The sequence below is a fragment of the Calypte anna genome, chromosome 1 (assembly GCF_003957555.1).
Source record: "Calypte anna isolate BGI_N300 chromosome 1, bCalAnn1_v1.p, whole genome shotgun sequence".
Lineage (NCBI taxonomy): Eukaryota > Metazoa > Chordata > Aves > Apodiformes > Trochilidae > Calypte > Calypte anna.
This window is the reverse complement of record NC_044244.1, coordinates 41320290-41342656: the sequence shown is the minus strand read 5'-3', so window position 1 is coordinate 41342656 and position 22367 is coordinate 41320290. Positions and strand designations below refer to the sequence as shown.

The following is a 22367-nucleotide window of genomic DNA, read 5'->3' as shown; positions in this document are numbered from 1 at the left end:
AAGCCAAATTGGCTAGCTAAACTGTTCATTATGAGTTTTTCACTTAGTGTTACTGTGTTCTGAATGAAAAGAGAGGAAAGCCTTCAACATCTGAGTCATATTCTCATACCAAACTGATGCCAGGCATTAATTTTAAATGTTTAATTTAATGAAACTTTTCTGTTCATCTTTAACAAAACATGACATATTTCGCTTCTTGAAACTCATTCTGTAACAAACTCTTTACTCACAGGAACAATTCAATTTTCAAAATTTAATTCACTCCCAGAGTTTCACTTTTTTGTATCCTAAACCTATTTAAAAAGCATTTTCATGCTGTAATAGGCTGCAATTAAGGAAGATAAAAAAGAGCAATTACTATGTCAACCTACTAAAGCCAATGCAAAACTTCCCTTTATTTCAATAAAACTGATTCAGTCCTTTGACTGAAATAGTTTATTAGTTTCTATTCTCCTGCTCTTCTTATCTAGATTGCTTAATGATAAGGAAGGTTACAGAGTTGAGTCAGTGGAGAAATCGTTCAATGCTAAGGCATTTCTGATGCAACCACTGCAGTACGGTCAAGTATTTAAGCATCTAAGTGCCACATTTCTTCACTGCATCAGAATGCAAAAGGATGGGGCCTGTTTCAAGGAAGTAGAGAGCACACCACATTGCTGGGTAACCATGACAATGAGACAGCAGGAAGAAGAAATGTTTGCCTAAACAGCATCTAGTCACATAACCCCAGGGTAACACTGCTGTGGTTAAACAATATGACAGAGGGCTAAGAAGGGCTTACTTAGTGTTGCACAATAAATAAAATGCCCCTTCTCTAGGTGGAGATGTACAGGGACCTTTCTGTCTCCTGTCCATGAGATCACCTGGGCTTGGTAAAGAGCTCTTCATGCATGTGAATTTACACTGCTGTATTTAGCCACAGCTGGTGGCAGATTATCAATGTAACATCATGTTGCTACTAAACCCACTGATGTTCTAGCCTGGCTGAGTATCTGCCTCCCACAAAATCCTACTGTCAAGGTGACCAATGAAAATGATGTGAACTAGAAAGTTAGCTGAACAAAATGTTACACATCTTGTTATTACAAAACATCTATGGGCCACTGCAAGATCAGGTGGTACTTTATAGATGTTATGGAAAAGCTGTATTTGAGATGTGGCTTCTGCTCCATAATCCTTACAGATGCAGTTATGATTCTCTTCTGCTAAAATTCTATTTGCTCTGTCATATGATTTAAGCAAGTGCTGCACCCTGAACAGTTCCTCTATGTCTAGGTGTACAGTGCTGGGAAGATGCATTACTTGGGGGCAAAAGTGTGCCTCAGAGGCACAGTTTCTTTGTGAAATCCCTGAGGCAGAGAAGGAGCATATCAGATAGAAGGTTCTATATTTTACACCGTGCCAGAAGCCTGTGGCCCTTCCTCTTGCTCTAATTAATTTCTTTTGAGAACCTGCAAAGAAAGACTCTGTCTCTCAGATGTGTTTTGCAGTCATTCCCAGTCCTTCTATACGGTAAGTTCTGGGAGAATGCTCCCATGCTCAGCTTGCCTCCCACCCTTCTGTAGCTGCTCTTGGGCAAACGAGCCCTTAGTTGTTTGATCCAGTTTGGCAGCTGGATTTAAGCATCTTCAGAAATCTGTCCTAAGTCTAATCTAGTCTGACTTCAGTCCTTTTGAACCCCTCAAGGTCTTTGCAAATGAGTCTCCTGCTTTACCAGCTACCTAAGTGGTATTTAATATAATGGAAATGCTAAACTGGTGAACCTTCTCACTGAGGGCAGATTACAGATGGATGCATGAAAAGGGTACTCAGCAGGAAGGATGCACAGAAACCAACAAGCAAGGAAGCCAGGGACCACAGAAACCCTGATATGCACAATGTAAGGGATATTAAAAAGTGGGTAGGAGTTGAAGAAATAAACATCCCGGGCCACTATGTCTTTCAGCCTTCTGGCTCCCTTTCTGTCTGTATTAGGTGACTTTTGTGGGATGAACTGGTAGGCATTTAAGGAAATTAACTATACTGTTTTGTCATGTGTAGCACAATAATCGACAGCATCAAGTTAAATCAGCATCAAGCTGGGAACAGTCAGTTTCAATGGTAGAAGAAATTAAATAGCATTTCTTAGTGAGACAATATGAAGCTCTTTCTGCCTGGGATGTGTCTCTCTGGTGACAAAAGCCCCTCAGGTCTGGCTGATTAAGAGCCAAGTTGATAGTAAAGCTGGTGGAGAAAAAAGGAGCATTATCCATCGAGTGGTAACCTGGCTGAGAAAAGACTTGAATTTGAGACTGACTTTAAAAGAACAGCAAAAGGCTAATGAATTTTTATCCCAGCCACCATTAATACATATGAAGGTCCCTCTAACTAGACCACAGACAACACTTCTCTTATCTGACTACAAGATTTGGTTTGTAATATATGAGAGTGATAAAGTTACCACAGGGAGGGTTGGACCAGGTGACCTTTAAAGGTGCCTTCCAAACCATTCCATAATTCTATGAAACTATGAAAGAATCAGATATAAGAAAGATTTCTCAGCTTCCAGAAACCAAAAAAACCTCCTACTACAGTAGACTTCCTACAGGCTCTGCACCTACCTGAACATATTCCATGTTAAAACTTTCACCACATTTTTTTTCCTACTTTATTGACTTTTCATACAAATCAGACTGGATTCGCATTGACAAAAGGAGCTTGATTCTTCACAGTAAAATGAACTCTCATTTCCCACTGAGCCTGTGGAAGAGGTCGGAACACAAAACTTCAGCAGTTTTGGTAGGTCCCTTGTATTGGAAATTGCTTTCCTGCACCCTCTGCTCTCTGATAAGTTGGGAAAGGGCCAGGAGAAATACCAGAGCTTCAGTCCTCACTCAGTTCTGTACTCTGTGATTTGAATCTCAGCTTTTATGATAGAACTATAGAATATGAAACATAATATTGCAAATAGAGCCATTAGTTAAATTTACTATGACTTATTTGGGAACTTTTGGCAAATAATGCACATTTGCATATATTCTTTCTTAAAAATATGTCTTTCCTATTGTAGGTATAATTGTCTCTTTTCCATAGTCAACAGTTAATGAAAATCCAAACAGCTACACAAAAACCTGCAAAAATTTTAGACAGTAAATTCTTTTCCCCATTATGTATCTGTAGGATGCATACAACACATTAGTCCTGATTTTGGACTAAATTTTTCTAAACAATATTTTTATTTATTTCATTAATTTAAAAATAAAAATGTCCTTTAATTTCCCTGATTCCCATTTATAAAATAAGGAAGAAAAGTGGCAACAGATTTCCTTAAAATACCAGTATGGTAAAAGTGCACCATTCAGGAAATCACTTCCAAGTTATCTTAGAATTACATATTAATAAATGACAAAATCTCCACCTTGGAGTACTCAAGAGGTAAGATGCTTCTTTGAGTCTTATTTAAGCTTCTTGAATCTGAGAAATTAAGTAGTTTCAAATAGTAGCTGCACTATGCAAAATGTCATAGAGAGGGAGATGCCAAAATGGACTGAAAGATCACATAAGTCCCAATAAACCCATTATTTTTGGTAAACATCATTAACTAAATTCAACCTAAACATATAATCTTGCTCAACCCACAACTGCATTAAAAAAAAAAAAAATTAATTATCCCCTCAATTTCTTTCAGCTTTTCTTACATGCCTTGTCTCTTCTTTAACAGATAATGGCACATCTTCCTCCCAGATTGAGAAAATGATGCCACTAAAAAAACCTCACTTGGAGATGCTGTGACACTTGACGGACTTGAAAACTCTGCCCCAGAAAGACAGGATGTGACAGCTGCCTGACCCCTGGTGATAATTTAAAGAGAACCCAGTAGATAATCCATTGCTCTTTTCATACAGATGTAATGTACAGCAAGAGGGAACAGCAAACTATACATGTGAGAAATTGTGGGCCAGTCAAATCAAGGAGAGTAAAAAGAAAAAGAAAATCAACGAAGAAAAGTTGAGCTGATTACTCTTTTCTTTTGTTTCCTATAGAACTCCAAGGAAGGAATATATGCACACTGCATTTGCCCACACCAGCCTTTTCTAAGCTTTACCTGTAAGCAAGGTGCTTGGACTCGATGATCCCAAGGGTCTTTTCCAACCTGAAAGATTCTATGATTCTAAGAGGAGCTGAGAAATACTCAGTGTTACTCCACCCCAATGTTTGCTTCTGCACTCAGAAGATGCAAAACTTATAGAGTAGCCTTAACTGAGAGCTGCCTTCAAAAGCTATGGGAGGAGCTTCACTGTTCAGTTTAAGTGCAGGTTCCTTTGTGCACAGATTTAAATGGGAAGTTACTTTATCTTCAGGGAAACAGAATCTAGACCAGAAATCTCACAGTGCAATACATTAGATAAATATTATGAAACGCAATTAAATTAAATGTAAAACATATATTTTACCATTTTGCGATGAAGAATATTTCATAAAATGTTAACAAAAATTAAAAAAAAATTGCCTGGTTGGTTTGTTAAACCACATGGTTAATTTCCAGTTGCTACTTACTTTAAGAAAGTAAGAAAGAAGCAGCATCATCATAAAAATACAGATTCTATTTCTAATGTTTTCTTCTCATAAAAAAGGGAAAAAGAAAAAAATGTGAAAGAAGGTTTTTGGTTTGAGGATCAGTTAATATTTCATTTTGTCTGCAGCATTAATTACAGACTTGATCATTATACAAATATTGTTTCTTATTAGTTCCATGGCCACACTTCTAAATATAGAATTAATCTTTTTTTTTTCATGATGTAGTTTCAATAATAAACATTATAACCAAGTCTAGGTGTATGTTACAGTATTAAAATGCCTCCTTTTTAAGCACTTGGTGGAATCACTGTTACTGCTCTGCTATGGCTTAGCTAGTCTGCCTGTAAAAAAGATTTATTTTTATGTGGTTTGAACCAAAATGACTAATTTTTGATGTGTGCTCACCCTTAACAATTAACATTGTGTGCAATGGCAGTTTAAATGTTTTATTTTCAAATAAGCAGGAGAATGGACTGTTATTTCTATAAATATTAACAGGATCATGCCCAAGCACTGGGATTTTTCAGCCTGGAGCAAGAGGAAACCACACATTTTCTGTTTATTTTTGTGGGTTTTACTATTTTAAGTAACATCTAGCTGTGGACTGAAGATAGTCTGACATTTCTGGTTACATTGAAGGAAAAAAGTCCCAATAGTTTCTTAGCTAGTTAGGTCAATTTATGCTAAGCCACTGAGTGATGAATAATATTCTCTGTGACAGCAATGGCCTCCTGGATGTCCATCACAAAGTTTCTTGCAATGGAGCTCAAAAGGAACACATAGGAAGATGGGAAAACAGTTGCTGGAGCACCTGGTCTTAATAACACATATCCAAATCTACTCACGTGCATAGTGCCATTATGTGTGATTCTGCAGGGATATTTGAGAACTGTCCCTTCCCTGTCTCCTTAACTTAGAACAGATGTTGACAGTGATATCAGATGCTCTCTTCTGTTCTTTTGTTCCCTGACCTCAATTTTAACACACTCATGAAGGACAAACTGGCAAGGTTCTTGTGCTGCCTCTGCAATAGTAAAATCTGAGCATCAGCTGTATGGTTTAGATCTGCAGGGCAGTAAATGTTGTTTTAGCTTTCCTTTGTAGCTGGGTACTGATGCTTTGAACGGGGAGAAATGGTCAATTGTCTGGCATTTTTTGAGCAACACCTCTGCATCTTTTGCTTTGCTTCACTTAGTAACAACCAGTTGATTATCTGCAGGAAAAAAAGCTCTAGTTGAGAATTTTAACTCGCTTTTTGAATAGACAAATTCAGATGCCATTGGGTGACTGACATTTTACAAGGGTATCAGACTAGACTTTGGAACGAAAGGGTTTTTGCAGCCCAGAGTTGTTCCTCTAAATCTCTGGCCAGTTTGAAACAGTTTGACCCCTATCTCATTTCCTCGCAGTAATAAACAGAGAGAAAAAGGACTGAAATAGGTAAATACAGGGAGGGAGAAAGGTAATGAACTAAATTGCAATCACTATGCCAGTATTGTCTTAACTTAAAAGTATTGATTAAATAACTGAATATTTACATCTTGTACTGGAACCGCTAAAGGCAAATGATGCATTGCAAAGCAAACAGAAGCTGACCTTTGCATGTTTTCCCATCAGGCTGCAGGGTGAATCCAACTGGGCAACTGCATCGCACCCCTGTCGCCGTATCTTTGCAAGTCCGATCACAGCCTCCGTTATTGACAGCACATGTTTCTGCAGAATGAAAGAGAAAGAGAGAGAGAAAGAGGGAGAAAGGGAGTGTAATGAAATGTTCTGGGGGAGGGGAGAGAGGCACAAACTCTGGGGCAATATTACAACATTATGAAAGCAACCTAAGTTTAAGCAAGCCAACTGAAGCAAGCTCTCAAGGTCATCAGGGCCCAGGTACCCAGGTTTTGAGTGGTAAATCATTTCCACAGGTGATGATTTCATTCTCCCCCCAGATTGGTATTTTTACTTATTATACCTAGTTAGTGCTTTTGAGCTGCCTTAGACAATAGGACGGGTTATTACATATAAAACAAGTCTAAAAAAAAAAAAAAAAGTGATTGCCTTTAAAAGCAGTACCAAACATTCAGTCTGTTTCGTATCAGTCAATGTCTAGCCAAAGCCTTTTAAGGATCATTTTTTTTAATGACGTTGTAGGCATAATGAACTTTAAAAAGCAGTAGAAAGCAAAGCAGAGTGCTAGACTTGGAACTGAGAATTTAAAATCCTTAGTTAAGAAAGAGTTAATGGAAAATGAACTACATATATCACTTTGACAAGAATCTACATGCCCAATCTGTTCTTACTGAACTACAAGCAAAAGGCATCTGGGTTTTGTCCACTTAAAGCTTTTTGCAAATTGAAAGGAGTTTGGAGTGGGTGGGAGGGCATAATTGAGGTCACTGAACCCATTCCAAGCTGTGTCATTGAAATTTCCCAGTGCTTGTAGTATGTAGAAGGGTGGCTGGGCAAACACAGGCAAAAGAAAGCTGCAATACTTTTAAGCTTTTACAACAGTGGGAAATGACTATTAGGTACCACTACATTAAAAGAAAAAAATCAACTTCATTACAGAAAAAACAAAACCCCTCCCTCATTGCCATTATTTCGTTACTTGTGTGTGCACATGCGCACACTGTACACATACATATGCACACATAACCACATACACATTCATAAAATAGATAAAAGGCAAGTGAAATGATTAACTTTGCTTTGATCCAGAGAATAGAGTGGATGTAAGGATGCCAATTTAGCATGTCAGTTTGAACTGTACATTTATCAGAAAAGTATTTACTTCAGAGAGCAAGTCCTTTTAATAGTATCTCTTTCAGTTGCTCTGGCTTTGATTAAATTAAAATACCCTCCTGCCCCCCAAGACTGCCATTATTCTACTCAGCTCACCTCATTCTGGCTTTCCCTAAAGGGGCTTTGTCATTACCTACTCAGATTTACAGACTCCTATTGCTGAATATTCACAGTCTGTGTCACAATTGTACCCTGTGGACAGGGTCTGACAATAAACTATAGGATATGCTAATTGGGAATTGCCTAAGAACAGTACATTGATCAAAAATTATTTACCCAGAACAGAAAAGGCTTTATCTTTCAATTGACTAGTTCTAAAAGATTTGTATTTTGAAGCAGTCTCTGCTAATGCCCTTAAGGTGAACCTAGACTGGCCCTTTGGAGGGACTACTTTGCTTCAAAGTGAAAGAAAAAAATTTAACTGTCTTTGGTGGTTTTTTTTGGTTTTTGTTTTCTTTTCTTTTGCACTGGCACAGACCTCAACATTACTTGCAGAATGAGCTGCTGACACGAACAAACTGAAAGCATGAATTTGGGGTACACATGCATTAACCCCATGTGACAGAACTCTGCTGTCCATCTACATTCACACATGCTGCACTAGATAGATTTTCAATTTTTACACCACGTGTACTATGTAATAACATCATGTAGAAAAAGAAATCAGTATACAAATGGATTTGCATATAAATGCCAGCAAGGGCAGCTAACAAATGGATTGACATGTTTTCTGGAACAGCTTCCTGAAAATTCTGCAACTCTTTATTTTCAGGCAGGGTTCTTGCTCACCTTGGGTACAACTTGCAGGACCTGAACCTAACTGAATAATATAGTAATATAGAACCGGTTTATTTACTCTCCTGGGAAGGACTGTGTTATAGACTTAGATGCTGACTCTTGAAGATGCTGACTGATGCTTGAAGAATTCTTCAGTAAATGTCAATGATGACACTTGCATTTCTATGTGAATGTGTGGGTGTTCCTCATAGGCCAACATATCAAATGATTTTATGTTTCAGAGAAGGGAAAAAGCTTCAGGGCACCTAAAAGTTTTTGACTTGGGTACAATTTAATGGTAGGATGTTTTGCCAGGAATAAAGAGCTTTCTCTGTAAAAAACAGAGAAAAGTGCTGAAGATGTACATTTGGCATGGCACTGCAAAGAGCAGTAAATCTTAGGTTAGCAGATTGATTTTGGCATATGAGTCCTTTATTGCAGTTCATCAACAGGAGATGAACATAAGCAGTAATATTTCTGCTTTCTGGAAGACATCCAGTAAAAATGAATAGACACAACAATTTTTTTCCCATGGTATGGATGACTGGATCTATAGGGTAAGGGTCATTCAGTGAACAAGAGTTATTTCTATGTATAAATAGAGGGAATCAAGCCAGCTCTTCTTATTTTCATAGAGATTTAGTAAAACAAACAAAAAAGGATAAATAGCCTTTAACTTTCCTGGTGACTTTGACTTTAACACATGACAAACTTTAATGAGTGAAGATCCAAGTGTGTAAGAGGACATGACAGTGCTTCTAACATTTTGGATAATCAGAGAGATGTATTGATGAAATTCCTTAAACTCAAGGTCATGAAAAAAATTTGTAAAAGAAATCAAATGTCAATAGTGGGAAAAAGGTACTAAAAGCTACATCAAATAGACTAGCTGAAGCCTAAGTACAACATAAACCAAAGTGCATCATGACCTGTATTTCTCTTAGAATTGCTTCATCTCATTCTTCACCTCACCACTAGAAAACTTAAGTATATATATGAAATAAAGATGCAAGTTTTATGAAGAAAGGGAAGAACAGATATTCAAAACTTGGATGGTGTATCATAGTGATACTACGGTATCACTACTGTAGTGATGCTACACAGTGTGTATTACTGTAGTGATGCTACAGATCCTTTTCCCCTGTTTCATGTCTGTGAAAGGCAACCTCAGTACATTGTTTCTTTTTTTTTCTTTTTCTTTTTCTTTTTTTTGTACATTTTCTTCTGAGGGCAGAAAAAGAACTGAAAGACACAACTAAAATGGTGTCATGTAAATGACATTTAGATCCACCTGAATTATGATAAAGCTCAAAATTTGAAACTATTAGACTTTACTGTGAAATTAGAGTGAAGTTTGAAGCCCCACTTATATCTGCATTTACTTGCCACCAGAAAACCCAGATAGAAACAGAGATCTAAAGAAAAGGGCATCTATTTACATAAGAAAGTTTGGGACAGCTTAAATTTAATTTTTTCCACTGTAAACTCCTACTTTTAGAGTAATCTCTCATGTATCTGCTCCCTGGATCTATGGACAAGAACCAATCAAAACCATCACCAACATGCTATGCCCATGGTTTACACAAGTAGGATATTTATTGTTTTAACAATAGTCCATTGCAGTTTGGGATACACACGGCCTCTGGGTATTAATATACCCTATTAAAAAAGCACAAACTTGAGCTGTTGATCCTTCAGCACTGGATCAGTAAAGCTGAATATGTTACCAGGTGAAACTACATGGATATTCAGTCCTTTTAAGACCTAAAAGTTACTTCAAGTGTCTGCAAGGCTTTACTGGTGAAAGATCAGTTCTCCAGGTTCTACTTCTGAGGTTCTTGAACTAAAGCAGAATCTCTACCAGGTGTCAATAAAGCCTGGTCACTTTATTGAAAAGAAGAGTGATACTAACAGGATTTATTTGGATCTAAGTACTACTAAATGCCTGAAACTCTGAACACGTACATGGCTCGGGAACATTTCTGAAAAGCTAGATTTCAATTTCTTTTATGAACCATCCAAAATAACCATTTAAAATGTAAGGTTCTATTCAAATTTGTTTTTTTGAAAGTGGTTAATTATTCTCTAAAGCCACTGAAAAACTGCCTCCAAGGCAGGCATCTCCAAAATCTGCCTCCAATTTTTGTGGCTTCATTTTATCTCTGTGATCAAAAGAACACGGTATGATTTTAAGGATATTGCTCAATATCAGGCAAGTCTTGAGATCTTTATTATTCACCTTGGAACACAAAGTAGATCCAAAACTGTTTTAGGAACTGAGATACAATGCAAAGCAGAAAAAGCTTACATAGGTCTATGGGACTAGGAGGCATACAACCTGAAGACCACATAGAAATATGTCTTAGTGAGGTCACTCTATAGTCTTTCATAAGTCGTGAGGACGTGGTAGGGCTCCTGATGAATGGACAAGGTAAACATCAAGAAAGGCAAGAGAGAGGACTTGCAGAACTACTGGCCAGCCAGCCTCACATCAGACCCCTGTACGTTCATGAAGCAAATCATCCTGGAAACCATTTGCAAGAACATGAAGACAAGAAGATGATTTGGAAAGGCCAGCATCAACTTCCTGAGGGCAAATCATGCCTTATTAGCATGATTGCCTTCTACAATGACATGACTTACTGTGGATATGGAAAGAGTAGTGGTTATATTTCACATTAAATTTAGCAAGTGCTTTCACAGGATCTTCTGTAGTAATCTTATGGCCATAGTGGTGGGAGATGGAATGGATAAATGGATAATACAGAGAGTGGAAAATTAGCTGGACAACCAGACACAAAGGACTGAAACAGTGGTACTAAGTCCAACTGGAAGTCTGTCACTAGAGATATTCCTCAGTGAGTGGTATTAGGGCCAATACTGCCTCATGTCTCTACTAACACCAGGACTATGGGACGGATGATGGCACCTTATGCACTTTTGGCAGATTTAGAGGACTCGCTGTTTTAGCCAGTCCAAATATGACTGGCTAAATTATTTATTTTAGATGATTTTTTCCAAATTATTGCCTGGCAACTGGGTGGCAAATTGGTTAAACTACTAGCAGTCTCTCGGTTCCTCAGCAGATGTGCTGTATCTATGCTCCTGAACCATGAGATAACCTGCTTATCTATCCTATATACATAAAAATGAGCTTATTTAACTCACAGTGAAACACAAAATGATTTTCTAGGCTATATGTACAAGACAGAAAAACTCATGTATTTGAACAAGTGAAGAAAAATTAAGGATACCTGTGAAAGAAACAGTCATAGAATCTTCAGAGCTGGAAGGGACCTTTAAGATCATCCAGTTCCAACCCCCCTTCCATGGGCAGGAACACTAGATAAGGTTGCTCAGAGCCCTGTCCAGCCTGGACGTATACCTAGCAAATACAGATGTCCACCCTGCACATCTATACCTAGCAAATAGCTAGCATCTCTAAGTACAAATACTGAAAAGATGAAAAATGCCCTGATAATGTTCATCACCTTGATAGCTATCACAGGAGATGCCATTCTCTCCTTCGTTTTATGTCCTCCAGCAAACTGCAAGTTTTCACAGTTCATCTCAGAAGAAATGAAATTGCACAGATAGAGCATGTAGGATGTTGTAAGTCCTATCTTAAATTTAAACTGGATTTCTTTTTAAGTAAGATTTCAAAGGAAATTGTCAGGAATTGGGTGAATATTTGGGAAGGCCAGATCCTGCTCAGCTGAGTGGTACTGGATCCCTCACTTTAAAGAATGTGGAACTAAATAATTTTAATACAGAAAAGTATCTGGAATCAAACACAACCATAATTTGCATCTCACCTTGCACATCTGAGCTCTTTCCTCAGTCTGGCTCAGAGGTAGCCTGTGCTGACATCTCTTTCCTTCAGGTTGGTATCACAGCATAATCTCCACCAAACACAGCTCTTTCTGAAATCCAGGTATACTGGGTTTTTGTATAGTATACTCTTCTTAACATTTATGTGAAATAGGAGATTAACAGAAATAATTTTACCAGTTACTTACTAGATACTAGTGGCATCAATGTTATGTGCAGGTGAGCTGCGTTACTATGCTAAACAGCAAAGACTATCTAACTGGATTAAAAAATCCACTGCAAATTGGTCGATTATACAGATGTCCTGGCCTTTAAGAGGGAATTCCCACTATGAGTAAGAAGGCTGTGAGACAGACAACACGTGGTAGGACTGCTGCTGCAATTGATAAAAAGAATTTAATTGCAAGCAGCAGTACATGCAGTATATTGAAGGAGATCAGGGTACAAGGAGGGACCCAAAGGACAACAATCACAAGGAGAAACTAAAACATGTAACTAAAATATTTGAATTTTCAATTAAGTGAGAACCATGTTATTATTATGCAAATTATGCTCTGTGATGCTGAAAGGATAAAGAGCATTCAGAAGAGTATAATGAAAGAAACAGCTGTGAATAGATAAAGAAGAAACTGAAAGAGCTTCATATTCAGGGAATGAAAAAGGTGAGACAGAAAGAGTAACTTGCAGGATTTGGAATTCTTCACTCTGTTATGCTTGTCTCCTCATTTCCTTGCAATTTTATGATTGGTAGAATTTTATTTGCATGAAACTAGGATGAGAATTCCGCACTGCCACATGTGCAATGTGTGAAGAAATGTCTAGGTGACTCTTGCACTGAATCATGAATCCCACAGCTCTCATTTCATAAAAGTTTGATCCTTCTTCAGGGAACACTACATAGTTAGGAAACATCACTCAACAGACTGGATCAGGTGTTTTATAAACATTGCCTGAGTCCAGTCCAATCCCATAAAAATAGCACTGTTAGTTGTGACTGTGGTGCTTTTTCTAAATAGAGAAGCTGCATTGAAGAAAAAGTGAAATAGTCTGAACATTGCTAAGAAGCATTTTCTCCTGACCTTGGACAAATCCTTTCATTTAAAATGAGAAAGCAAAACAATGGAAGGTATTAGTAGGAATTCTGGATAAGGTCAGAGTCTTTATGATCAGCAAAGAAATGAAGACAAGGGATTTTTACAGGAAAGAGCACACCATTCACAAAATCAATGAATAAAAGTGACGATAGCTCAAGATGAAAGGATCTGCCCTTGGGAGAGAGAGAGAATGCAAGAATGAACTCAGGGATTCCTTCCTCATTTTCTATTATTTCATACAGCAAAGTAATACTGACAGAAAGAGTTGAAGTGAGGTCTTGGTTGCACAGTTAGTAACTGAGTCAGAGGTACTCCTGACAATACTCCTGTTAATAATACGTTTCAAATGCTTTGTTGATTAAAGCACAAGAAGATTGTGATGCATAGAGAGCAGGACACTTGGCTTTTGTGACAGTGAGCATTTCTAAGTCAGAAAAAAAGCCATTCAGAGAAATAAAGACATATTTATAGTAATTCGAAAGAGTCCCAGGAGGCTGTACAACAAAGGTAGGAACTGAAGTACAAACTGAAAAGGTACTCTTGGCTTAAAGTGACCCTTGGTAGGCTGTAACTATGACAGAAGTTAATTGCTTCAGAAGAACACCTGAAAACAAACACTAGGTTGTCTATCTCCCTGCTCTTCAAGACTGAAAATCAGCAGTGGGATCACCTGGAAACTCTCATTCCATTTACAAAGAGGCTATAAAATAAGGACTGCAGAATCCATTTTTAATTCACATTGGAATAAAACAAGCTAACACTTCTGGAAATTTTCTTATGGAAAGCCAGAGCTCATAACAATCTTTATTCCAGTGGCTTGGTAGATAGGGAATTAAATGTCATGTGAGAAGCCCAGGGTCCGTTTTTTAATGTTTTATGTTTATTGAAACTGAAGCATCCCAGGCCCTTATCAGGTTTATTGGTTATTGATACTGGCCCCAAGGGTGGAGCACCTCCATGAGGCAATAATGAGCTAGCCTGATGTTAAAGCCCAGCATTTCCCTTGAACATTCATAATGGCAAATCACCATGAAAGGATCTTCAGTATCATTTCCTCACATTTCAAATGAACATCCTAATCAGACTACTGTGTACGTTCTATCTCTCTATTTCTGAAGATGATTCCAAAATTTATTTCCAAGAAAAAAGGGAGTATTTTGCCAGAAAATTCTCATCAAATTAAAGGAATTTTTAGGTAAAGGATTTATGGCTTCAGTAGGTTCTACAGTTTTACAGCTCATTCTTGAGCTGCAAAGGCCTTAAAATATGGTTCCACCACAGAGTTCTTAAATCCAGATAATGGCGGACTTCCATATGAAATCAACAATCATTGTGTGCTTTATAAAGTAAATCAAGACAGAGGTTTGACTTTGGAGAAGTTATTCCCAGTGAGCCACTATAAAAGACATCTTTGGATGACTGAAAGAATGACCTAGAAAGATTTCTGTATTAATATTATGTCATTTTAACAAGTGGCAGGAGAAAAATATTTTATGAGTCTCTGGTAATTCTAGTTAACTTTGTCAATTATATTTTCCTACAATCAAGAAAGAGCTCTGTGTCTCTGCTGGAAAGAAAACAGTAAATTAAAGATACTAAGTCTCGAAATTCCTAACAAACAAAACACCAGACTCAAGGCAACACCTTGGGTGAGGTAGGCCCAAAACCCAGAAGAAAATAACTCAATAATTCTAAAAAGCATAAAGAAAACCACCCCCAACCTGTAATACCAAGCTTATGGTCTTCAGTAAAAAATATTATAGCTTTCAAAGTTGCAGAAGTAAAAATATGACTGCATATTAGAGAAATCAGAAGGTTTTAATTCAAGTGCATGTTCATATAGGGCATAGATCCTTGCAAGTTAAGACCTGAGATTTTTTAGCCTTAACACCACACAGTCCTGTACCACCAGTTCTTTTCAGCTCTGGAATCCCAAGAATTTCCAGCTGCACAAGGAGAAAGAAGCAGAGAAGGGCTGCTAACCATATGAATGTGCATCTCAATGTATCTCAAGTACGTGACCTTGCTTTCTCCTCCCATGATTATCAGTATGAAATTCCCACACCAGGTGTGTGCACAGTGTAGTCCCTATTTTAAGCAAGCTATCTGAAGGAGGATCTTGATTCATCAGAAACAGGGTGTGTAGAGGACTGTTCTGATAAGAGCTGCATAATGCCAGGAAGCCCCTGTGTAGGGCAACTGCAGATGCAGGGATGGTGCTTCAGATGGTCTTTCTGCCTTTATCTCCCAGAGAGTATGTTCTGATGGTTCCAAGTACCCTCAGGAGGCACAAGACTGAATGAAAGAGCTGACCAGCACACAGAAAAAAGAGTATTGGGATGCCATGAAAGTGGACAGAGCAGGACTTGCACCTGTGACCATCTACTAGCCTGAACTGGCTCTGGCTATCTGCTGCAATGTTTGAGATTCTTGGAGATGAACTGATTGTGGAAGTATGCTTTCCGAAACAAGTCCATGTTAAGGCAAAAAAAAGAGATGATTCTGTCACATATAACATGGTGGTGTTCTCAGCCATAAACTAATACATGGGAGAAATGCTCCAATAATGATTTCAACAGCTGACATCTCTAATGATTGCTTCAATAGTTCCAAGGCACTTTGCAGTTTATATAAGCACTTTTATTGGCAGTAAAAGAATTTGTAGGCATCTTGGGACCCAGCTTCAAGGGAAAGTAATTACTTTTCTCTATCTGAGGTGAGCTGCAAATAGCCTTATTGATAACCTAAAAGGCCAGTGTCCAAGGACAAAATCTTTAGCTGTCCTAACATACAATGAGTTGAACACATTTTGTGAAGGAGTGAATTTCAGTGCAGACTTTGACCACTGGCAGCAATGGTATTGTTGCCATTTGCACCACTATCCTGGCTTGAGCATGCAAGGGAAATTACTGTGCTACCTTAACTTCAAGGTGGGCTCAATGTTCTGTTGCTCCTTGCTATACTGAAAAGAACTCCATAAAACTCTCTCCTTGAGACAAAGATGAACCAACTTTACATCTTCTAAGGCCAGAAGAAGAAATTTCATTGCCAAAATGAGTTCTTAAAGAATGGAAAAGGTGGAATGAAAATGAGGGAGAGAAATGTAGCCTTTGCGGTTTTTCTGGAGTCAAGCCCAAATTAACTCAAGCCATTTGACTATTAAAGAGTAAAGAGGGAGGAAAATGAAGCATGATAAAAAATGTGTCGGGCCCACTTCTTCAAAAAGTGATGATCAGAGGGTAAAGATCTAAGAAACACCCTGGATAGAACAAGATTGCATCACTAAAGCACCTTAAGGACTCATGCAGTCTAGTAAGGTCTGTGATGACATCGTAGTAAGTGACTCCATTTTCAAAGAAAATATTAAAAATATAGTATAAAATTTCTTGGTTCTAAGAGTTGATGTTAAGAGTGACCAAAGAGCAAAGCATTACCTTTAATTAGGAGGGGAGGACTTCTTCAGTCTTAAGACCAGACAGTTCTGCAGTTCTGGTTCCTCAAAGAGCAAGTTTTCAGATGCCTGTCACATCTTTGTAAGCAGTTGCCTTATTTGTAATGAAAAGTCATTCAGTACCATCTCTTTAATGACAGCCCCCTTTGCTTTGAATCCAAGTGTTTTTCTCTGAACAGTGGAGATAAAGGGCCATGCCATTTTGCATGCTGGCCTAAGGTTAAGTGGATGGTTTGTCATAGGTGACAAGATAAAAGTGATATGGAAACTATAAATATTGTCACCCAGTGCAACTAGCAGATGAGCAATTAAACAAATATCATAACTGAGGCTTCTGGTCTCCTACAGGTGGTCCTTCCAGGTTGGTGTGGATGCTTACAGCCAGAGCTGAGCTTGCCCAGGACAATCAGGAGAGTTGGCAGCAGCCTTAGTGGTTTAAGAAACAAAATAGCAACCAGGAGTAAAGAGAGCAGAATCTCATCCTGCCGGAATCTCTTTTGTAGGTGAAGAATCTCTGTCTTGTAAACGCTTCATTGGGCACATCTCACCAATTCTCACTATGTTTAAAGACTAGTGGAAATAATTATATGTGGTGAGTAGGGCATCACAATGATAAATACACAGCAGTAAACCACCTAAAAACCTCCAACCACTGGCATCATTCATATGCTGTGCTGTCCTGTGCTCTTTGTCACATGAAAAGAGCCTGGCAGAGGTCCAGCCACTCTCTTCCCTTCTCTGTTCCCAAAAGGTCATTCTCACTAATGCCCATAAATGTAACATGAAGAAGACAAATGCAAGAATGCGCAGGGGGTTAACTGAGAGCAGAAGCTAACGAATTATCTTCATTGTTCATTGCACTTCCTCATCCCTTCCACTCTCAGGCTCCAACAACATAGAGAAACAAGCCATGCTTCAGTCTTGAAAGAACATAAGGAAGCTCACTACTCACTAGGGAAAGATCTTTCAGTGGTTACTAACACAGCTGCACAAAGGAAATAAATGAATTTCCAGCCATAATATTTACATTTCAATCAAAAGTACTGCAAATTTTAACTAGGCAAATACAGTTGTTCATTGAACACCACATACGTAATATAACATTGATTTATACCATTATCATCCACTTTTAAGTCAATAGGCAGGTCTGAGATATTTTAGGAATCACACCGCAACACATACACACAAACACACACAAACCACATGTAAGAAGTAGCTTGCATAAGGTAAGTATGGTTAATGGCAAAAGCTTATTTCTATGCAGGAGAAATCAAACATTAAAGCTGCAGCATTAGGAAAAAAAGAAGTTTAAAAACAAGAAATGAAGTTGTACAACAGATGAGAACTTAACAAATTGGTGACTTTTCCACACAGATGAAGTCAGGTTAAAAAACAACAAACCAAACCAAAACCAAAGGAACCAAATTAGACCAAAAGAGAACCACCCCCCACACACCTACAGACAAAAGTGAGAGCACAACAAAGGAAGTGGAAGAAAAGTGTTACCCATAAGTAGCCGCCGTTTCACCCGCTTGTCCACATCAGCTACTGACGTGGCATTGTACTCAGAACTCTCAATTGCAGCCTCATCCTTCTCTAAAACACAAGTAAGGGACAAACATGGAGCAGTTGGTTAATCACGAGCCCAATTTTCCGCTGCCTAAGACAGCTTCTTGGCATGGCACAGCCAAAGCCAAGAAGCAAGGCATGAAAGCACTAATCCCCGTTAGAGAGTTAATTCCCTTTGAGACCCCATGAAAAAATTAAAGGTTGTTTGGGGAAAGGAGGAAGAAAGAGAGAGAGGAGGAAGAATGGTCAACTATGAAGTAATTAACCCCATGGAGAAAGCTGGATTCCTACTGGAGATCAAGACAGCTAACATGAGTGCCCCAGAGAGGTGTTAATGATAAAAATTAAAATTCAAGGATGCTAGTTAAACAAACTACTAAAGACAAAGTGTAAAGTGATTCAGGCTGATGGTGGCACCAGGATCTGAAAGTGGCAGGCAGAAGACTCAGGGAGACAGAGAGCTAGAAGAATCCGGTGATGGATGGGCACGGATGCACCATAGTTTTGTACACATTGACATGTTGTGAGGAGAAACCAAACAACAGCATGCAAATTAAACAAAACCAACAAAAAAAAAAAAAACAAACAACAAACCAAACAAACACAAAAAAAGATCAATTTGGGCAGTGCTGGTTGCCTGCTTGTCTATGAAACACTACTAGCTAAACATTCAATGCTAGGAAAGATGTTGCAAGAACAGGGTTTAGTGATTTTATAAGCATGCAGTAAGCAAGATGATGTCAACCAAAGTAACTGACAAGGTAGTCTCTGATATCCTACATGTATAAGTTTCATTCAGCATAGTGAGGACCTTAGTTTGGTTATGCTTAATTAGAAATACACAAAAAAAGTTCCAAGTGTGGAAAGAGATGATCAGTAAGTGAACTAAAAATAAAGATTTCTGATATAGAAGAGAGATGGAAAAGCAGCAGCTGGGTAAATGAAATTATTTAAACAGACAGGGAAATGCTTATTAGGCAAACAGAAAACCAAAATGCAAGTGGGGACTTAGACATGCAGCAAAACATAAAAAAATAATATAAAAGGATAAGTCAAGCAAACAAAGACAAAAATATGTTAGACAAAGGGTAAACAAATGTTTATCTGGCATTGCATAAGTTTGCATTCTTGCAGTGATGCCTTGAGTATACACACCACTGAAGACAGCAAACCCTGGAATCACTGAAGTGAGGAGGAGGAGGAGGCTGGCAGTTTTGTTTGTGGAAACACTACATGGTTGAGTGGTAACAAGAAGTTGTTTTGTTTTTAACAGGTTCTAGATGGGATCAGGCTGCAATAGAGGCTTTTGTTTGAGTTTTTTTTTCATTTTGCTCTGTAAATAATTAATGAACGTCAGTTATCAGACAAGACAGGCAATCAGGAACCATCACCAGAAAGCAGGAATAAAAATGTGAAATCATAAAAAAAAAATAATTAAAGTATTCTAAGAGAAAGAACTATTTAGAGGGAAGAAAATCAGTACAGGCAGTAATATGTCACTTACATCACAAGACCAAGGAATGTAACATAAAGTTGTATGTATTACATTACAAAAATGGAAAAAAGTAAAAAACATTTACAGTGTACACAGCTTTCAAAATAATTTTTACATGCTGAACAAAATAAAACATCAATCCCAGTATAGCAGTGAATGCTAAGAAACAGAAAGTCAATTATCCACTCAATAAAACCTGCTCTCAAGGCCCTCATTCTCACAAATTCTCTCTGTCTGAAACTGTCACAGGCTTCAGGAAGGGTTATTTAGAGGCACTGTATGATGGAGCCCTCTGTACAAGCTGAGAGATCCCGAAAGTTAAGCCACAGTTTGTGTATACTGCGAGGCAGAGTCCTGCACAGAACCGTGCTCAGCTCTACCTTTGCCAACATAACCCTCACCCTGCTACACAATTCGTACAAACAAGAGAGGTGGGGCTCTGGGCATCCACGGAGCTTTATGCCATGGATCTGACCAAGGGATCTCTAAAGATAACTGACAGATTTCCACAGGTCTCGAGTGCTCTGTCTTGCAGTATAGATAATGGAGGGAAAAGATGATAAATGTGCATCTACGATTTTTTAAACTCAGGAAATCACTAGGAATTTGTATGAATTCAAAATTAATCAAAGAAAAAAAGTTAGCATGACCACAATGCTAATGAAAACCATTATGGACTTTAGGTTCTGATCTGTGAGTAAGACTTCCTATGTTTTAAATTGCAGTATGCAAAAATATCCTTAAAAAAAACAACAAAGAAGAGTGAAAAGAAACTTGTTAAGCAAATAATACATTTTATAAATACTTGCATAGCATCTCCCAAGATGCTCCATCTCTTGAACAGCTTTTTTCCCACTGATAATCTGAGTTAAAGATTATTCACCACCACTGCTATAATTTTTAGAATCATAAACACATAAGAGGGAAGAAAGTACACCACGATGATTATTTTCCCCAGTGACAATTTAGAAAAGAGGATCATTTTCCTCACCTTGCTTATGCAAGGAAGTCTGACTCATGAAACTGAAAGGAAAAGCTGAACTTTCATTCAGAATTATGGTCTATACCTTTTAACTTCAAAGACTATTTGAATTATCGTAGAACCATAAGGAATAACAAAGGGATATTTCATTAATAAACATTTTGACAAAACACATGGAAATGCTTCTCTGTAAAGCATGACCTTAGCTACTACAGCCAGGAACTGCTGTTAAACACTTCTCTCAGCAATGGAGCTAAGTGCCTGTGAGATCCAAACACACGCATGCGCGCACACACACATACATATGTGCACAAGTATATTCTATGAGGAATATGAAATAAAATGTGCTGCAGAGAAGTACTTACCAATGCAGGTTCGGCCATCTGAATGTAGGGCATACTTCTGATGACAACCACACACAGGACCAGTATCTGTGTCATCACAGGTGTGTTGGCAGCCTCCATTCCCATAGTTACAGGTTACTAGTTAAGCCCCAAATGAATGTGTTTATATGTATATATAAATAAAAATGACAATGAAACCAATTAGTCTTGAGGGTCTTTCAGAATTCAGAAGAGCAGAACAAACCAAGACATAAGGCAACATAACATTTGCATTTGCAGTTATTTGCATTCCTTATTCTTTTTGACACCCCTTATTTTAGCCATGCTCCTCTTGCACCCCCTGGTCTGAATCCATGCAGTGAAGAAAAAAATGAGAGTAAGAAAAAAGAGTATTACTTTTATCTCAATCTATTCTTATTCATAAATTAGTGTGAGTGGTTAGACAATTCCGCTTCTTCCTACAAGCTACATGTTTCATGTCCATACAGCATGAAAAAATGAGCAGCTGCCTAATACAGACATATATTTTAAAGTCTAGAGACAGCATTTCTCTTTTCCTTCCTCCTTTCTAAGTGGAGGAAGCAGAGACCAAGCAGCAAGAAAAGAAGGACATAAGTCTTGAAATCTCTTATTTCAAGCTCCAGAGTAGAAGAATGTTAAAAATAAACTGGAATTTTTTTTTCACTTTTCTTCTCTGAAACAAAAAATACATGGGTGTTATGGCCTGGCAGTGGTGTGGCCTCAACTAGGAAGGAAACATTGGAGATGTCACTTTCTCTTCCAAACATACAGTGCAAAATGGCTTTTAGCAATTAACATGTCCTCTGCTGAGAAAATACCAAACATATATTAAAGCAAGCATTGTTCACCACAGAGTTCTGAAGTTTACTTGAATTAATAGATCAGAATAAATTTCCTTTGTCACATGGTGGATTTAATTTCTGACTATTAAGGCAAACCATTTCTAAATATTAATTTGGCTAGCACCATTAACAATGCTTCTTATTTGACCCTGTTCCATTCAATCCTTTGCAGTCACATAGCTTGATGAATAGCATAATTCTGGACTGACTGAATTCAACGTGCTGTCTTTTTATACAGGTGATTCAGACTAGGCTCTTTATCATTATATACATGCTGGCAGATACAGGGGAAATCTGATTGTTCAGTTATATCATCCTTATCTTTTCAGAGGATTTCAATGTTTTGAAATGCTACAGAACTTAAATACTGACTACAGTAATTTAAATACTGGCTCCTACTAATCAGAAGGAACTTCCTCACATTGGTCTTAACAGAATTTTCCTTCTAGATAAGCAAGTTCATAAAAGATCCAGCAAATTTTAATATACAGTAAAACTAAGACAATGGTTAACAAAAATAAATATTAAAAGCCATGTATCTAAATCTAAACTGATGCTTTATCTAATTTCAAAGTTAAATCCAGTAGAACTAAGCACATACAATTCCT

General features: G+C 37.9%; 1 protein-coding gene across 2 annotated transcripts in view; it reads right to left on the bottom strand.

The window, feature by feature from the left end:
- The window catches only part of SCUBE1 (signal peptide, CUB domain and EGF like domain containing 1), a 184065-nt gene that overhangs the window by 60822 nt on the left and 100876 nt on the right, over window positions 1-22367 (bottom strand). For both annotated transcript variants that reach the window (XM_030469242.1, XM_030469241.1), the window contains exons 6-8: window positions 20918-21034; window positions 18013-18102; window positions 6154-6270 (exon numbers count right to left, since the gene is read on the bottom strand). In XM_030469242.1, coding sequence (XP_030325102.1) covers window positions 6154-6270; window positions 18013-18102; window positions 20918-21034 — 324 coding nt within the window. The remainder of the gene's footprint in view (window positions 1-6153; window positions 6271-18012; window positions 18103-20917; window positions 21035-22367) is intronic.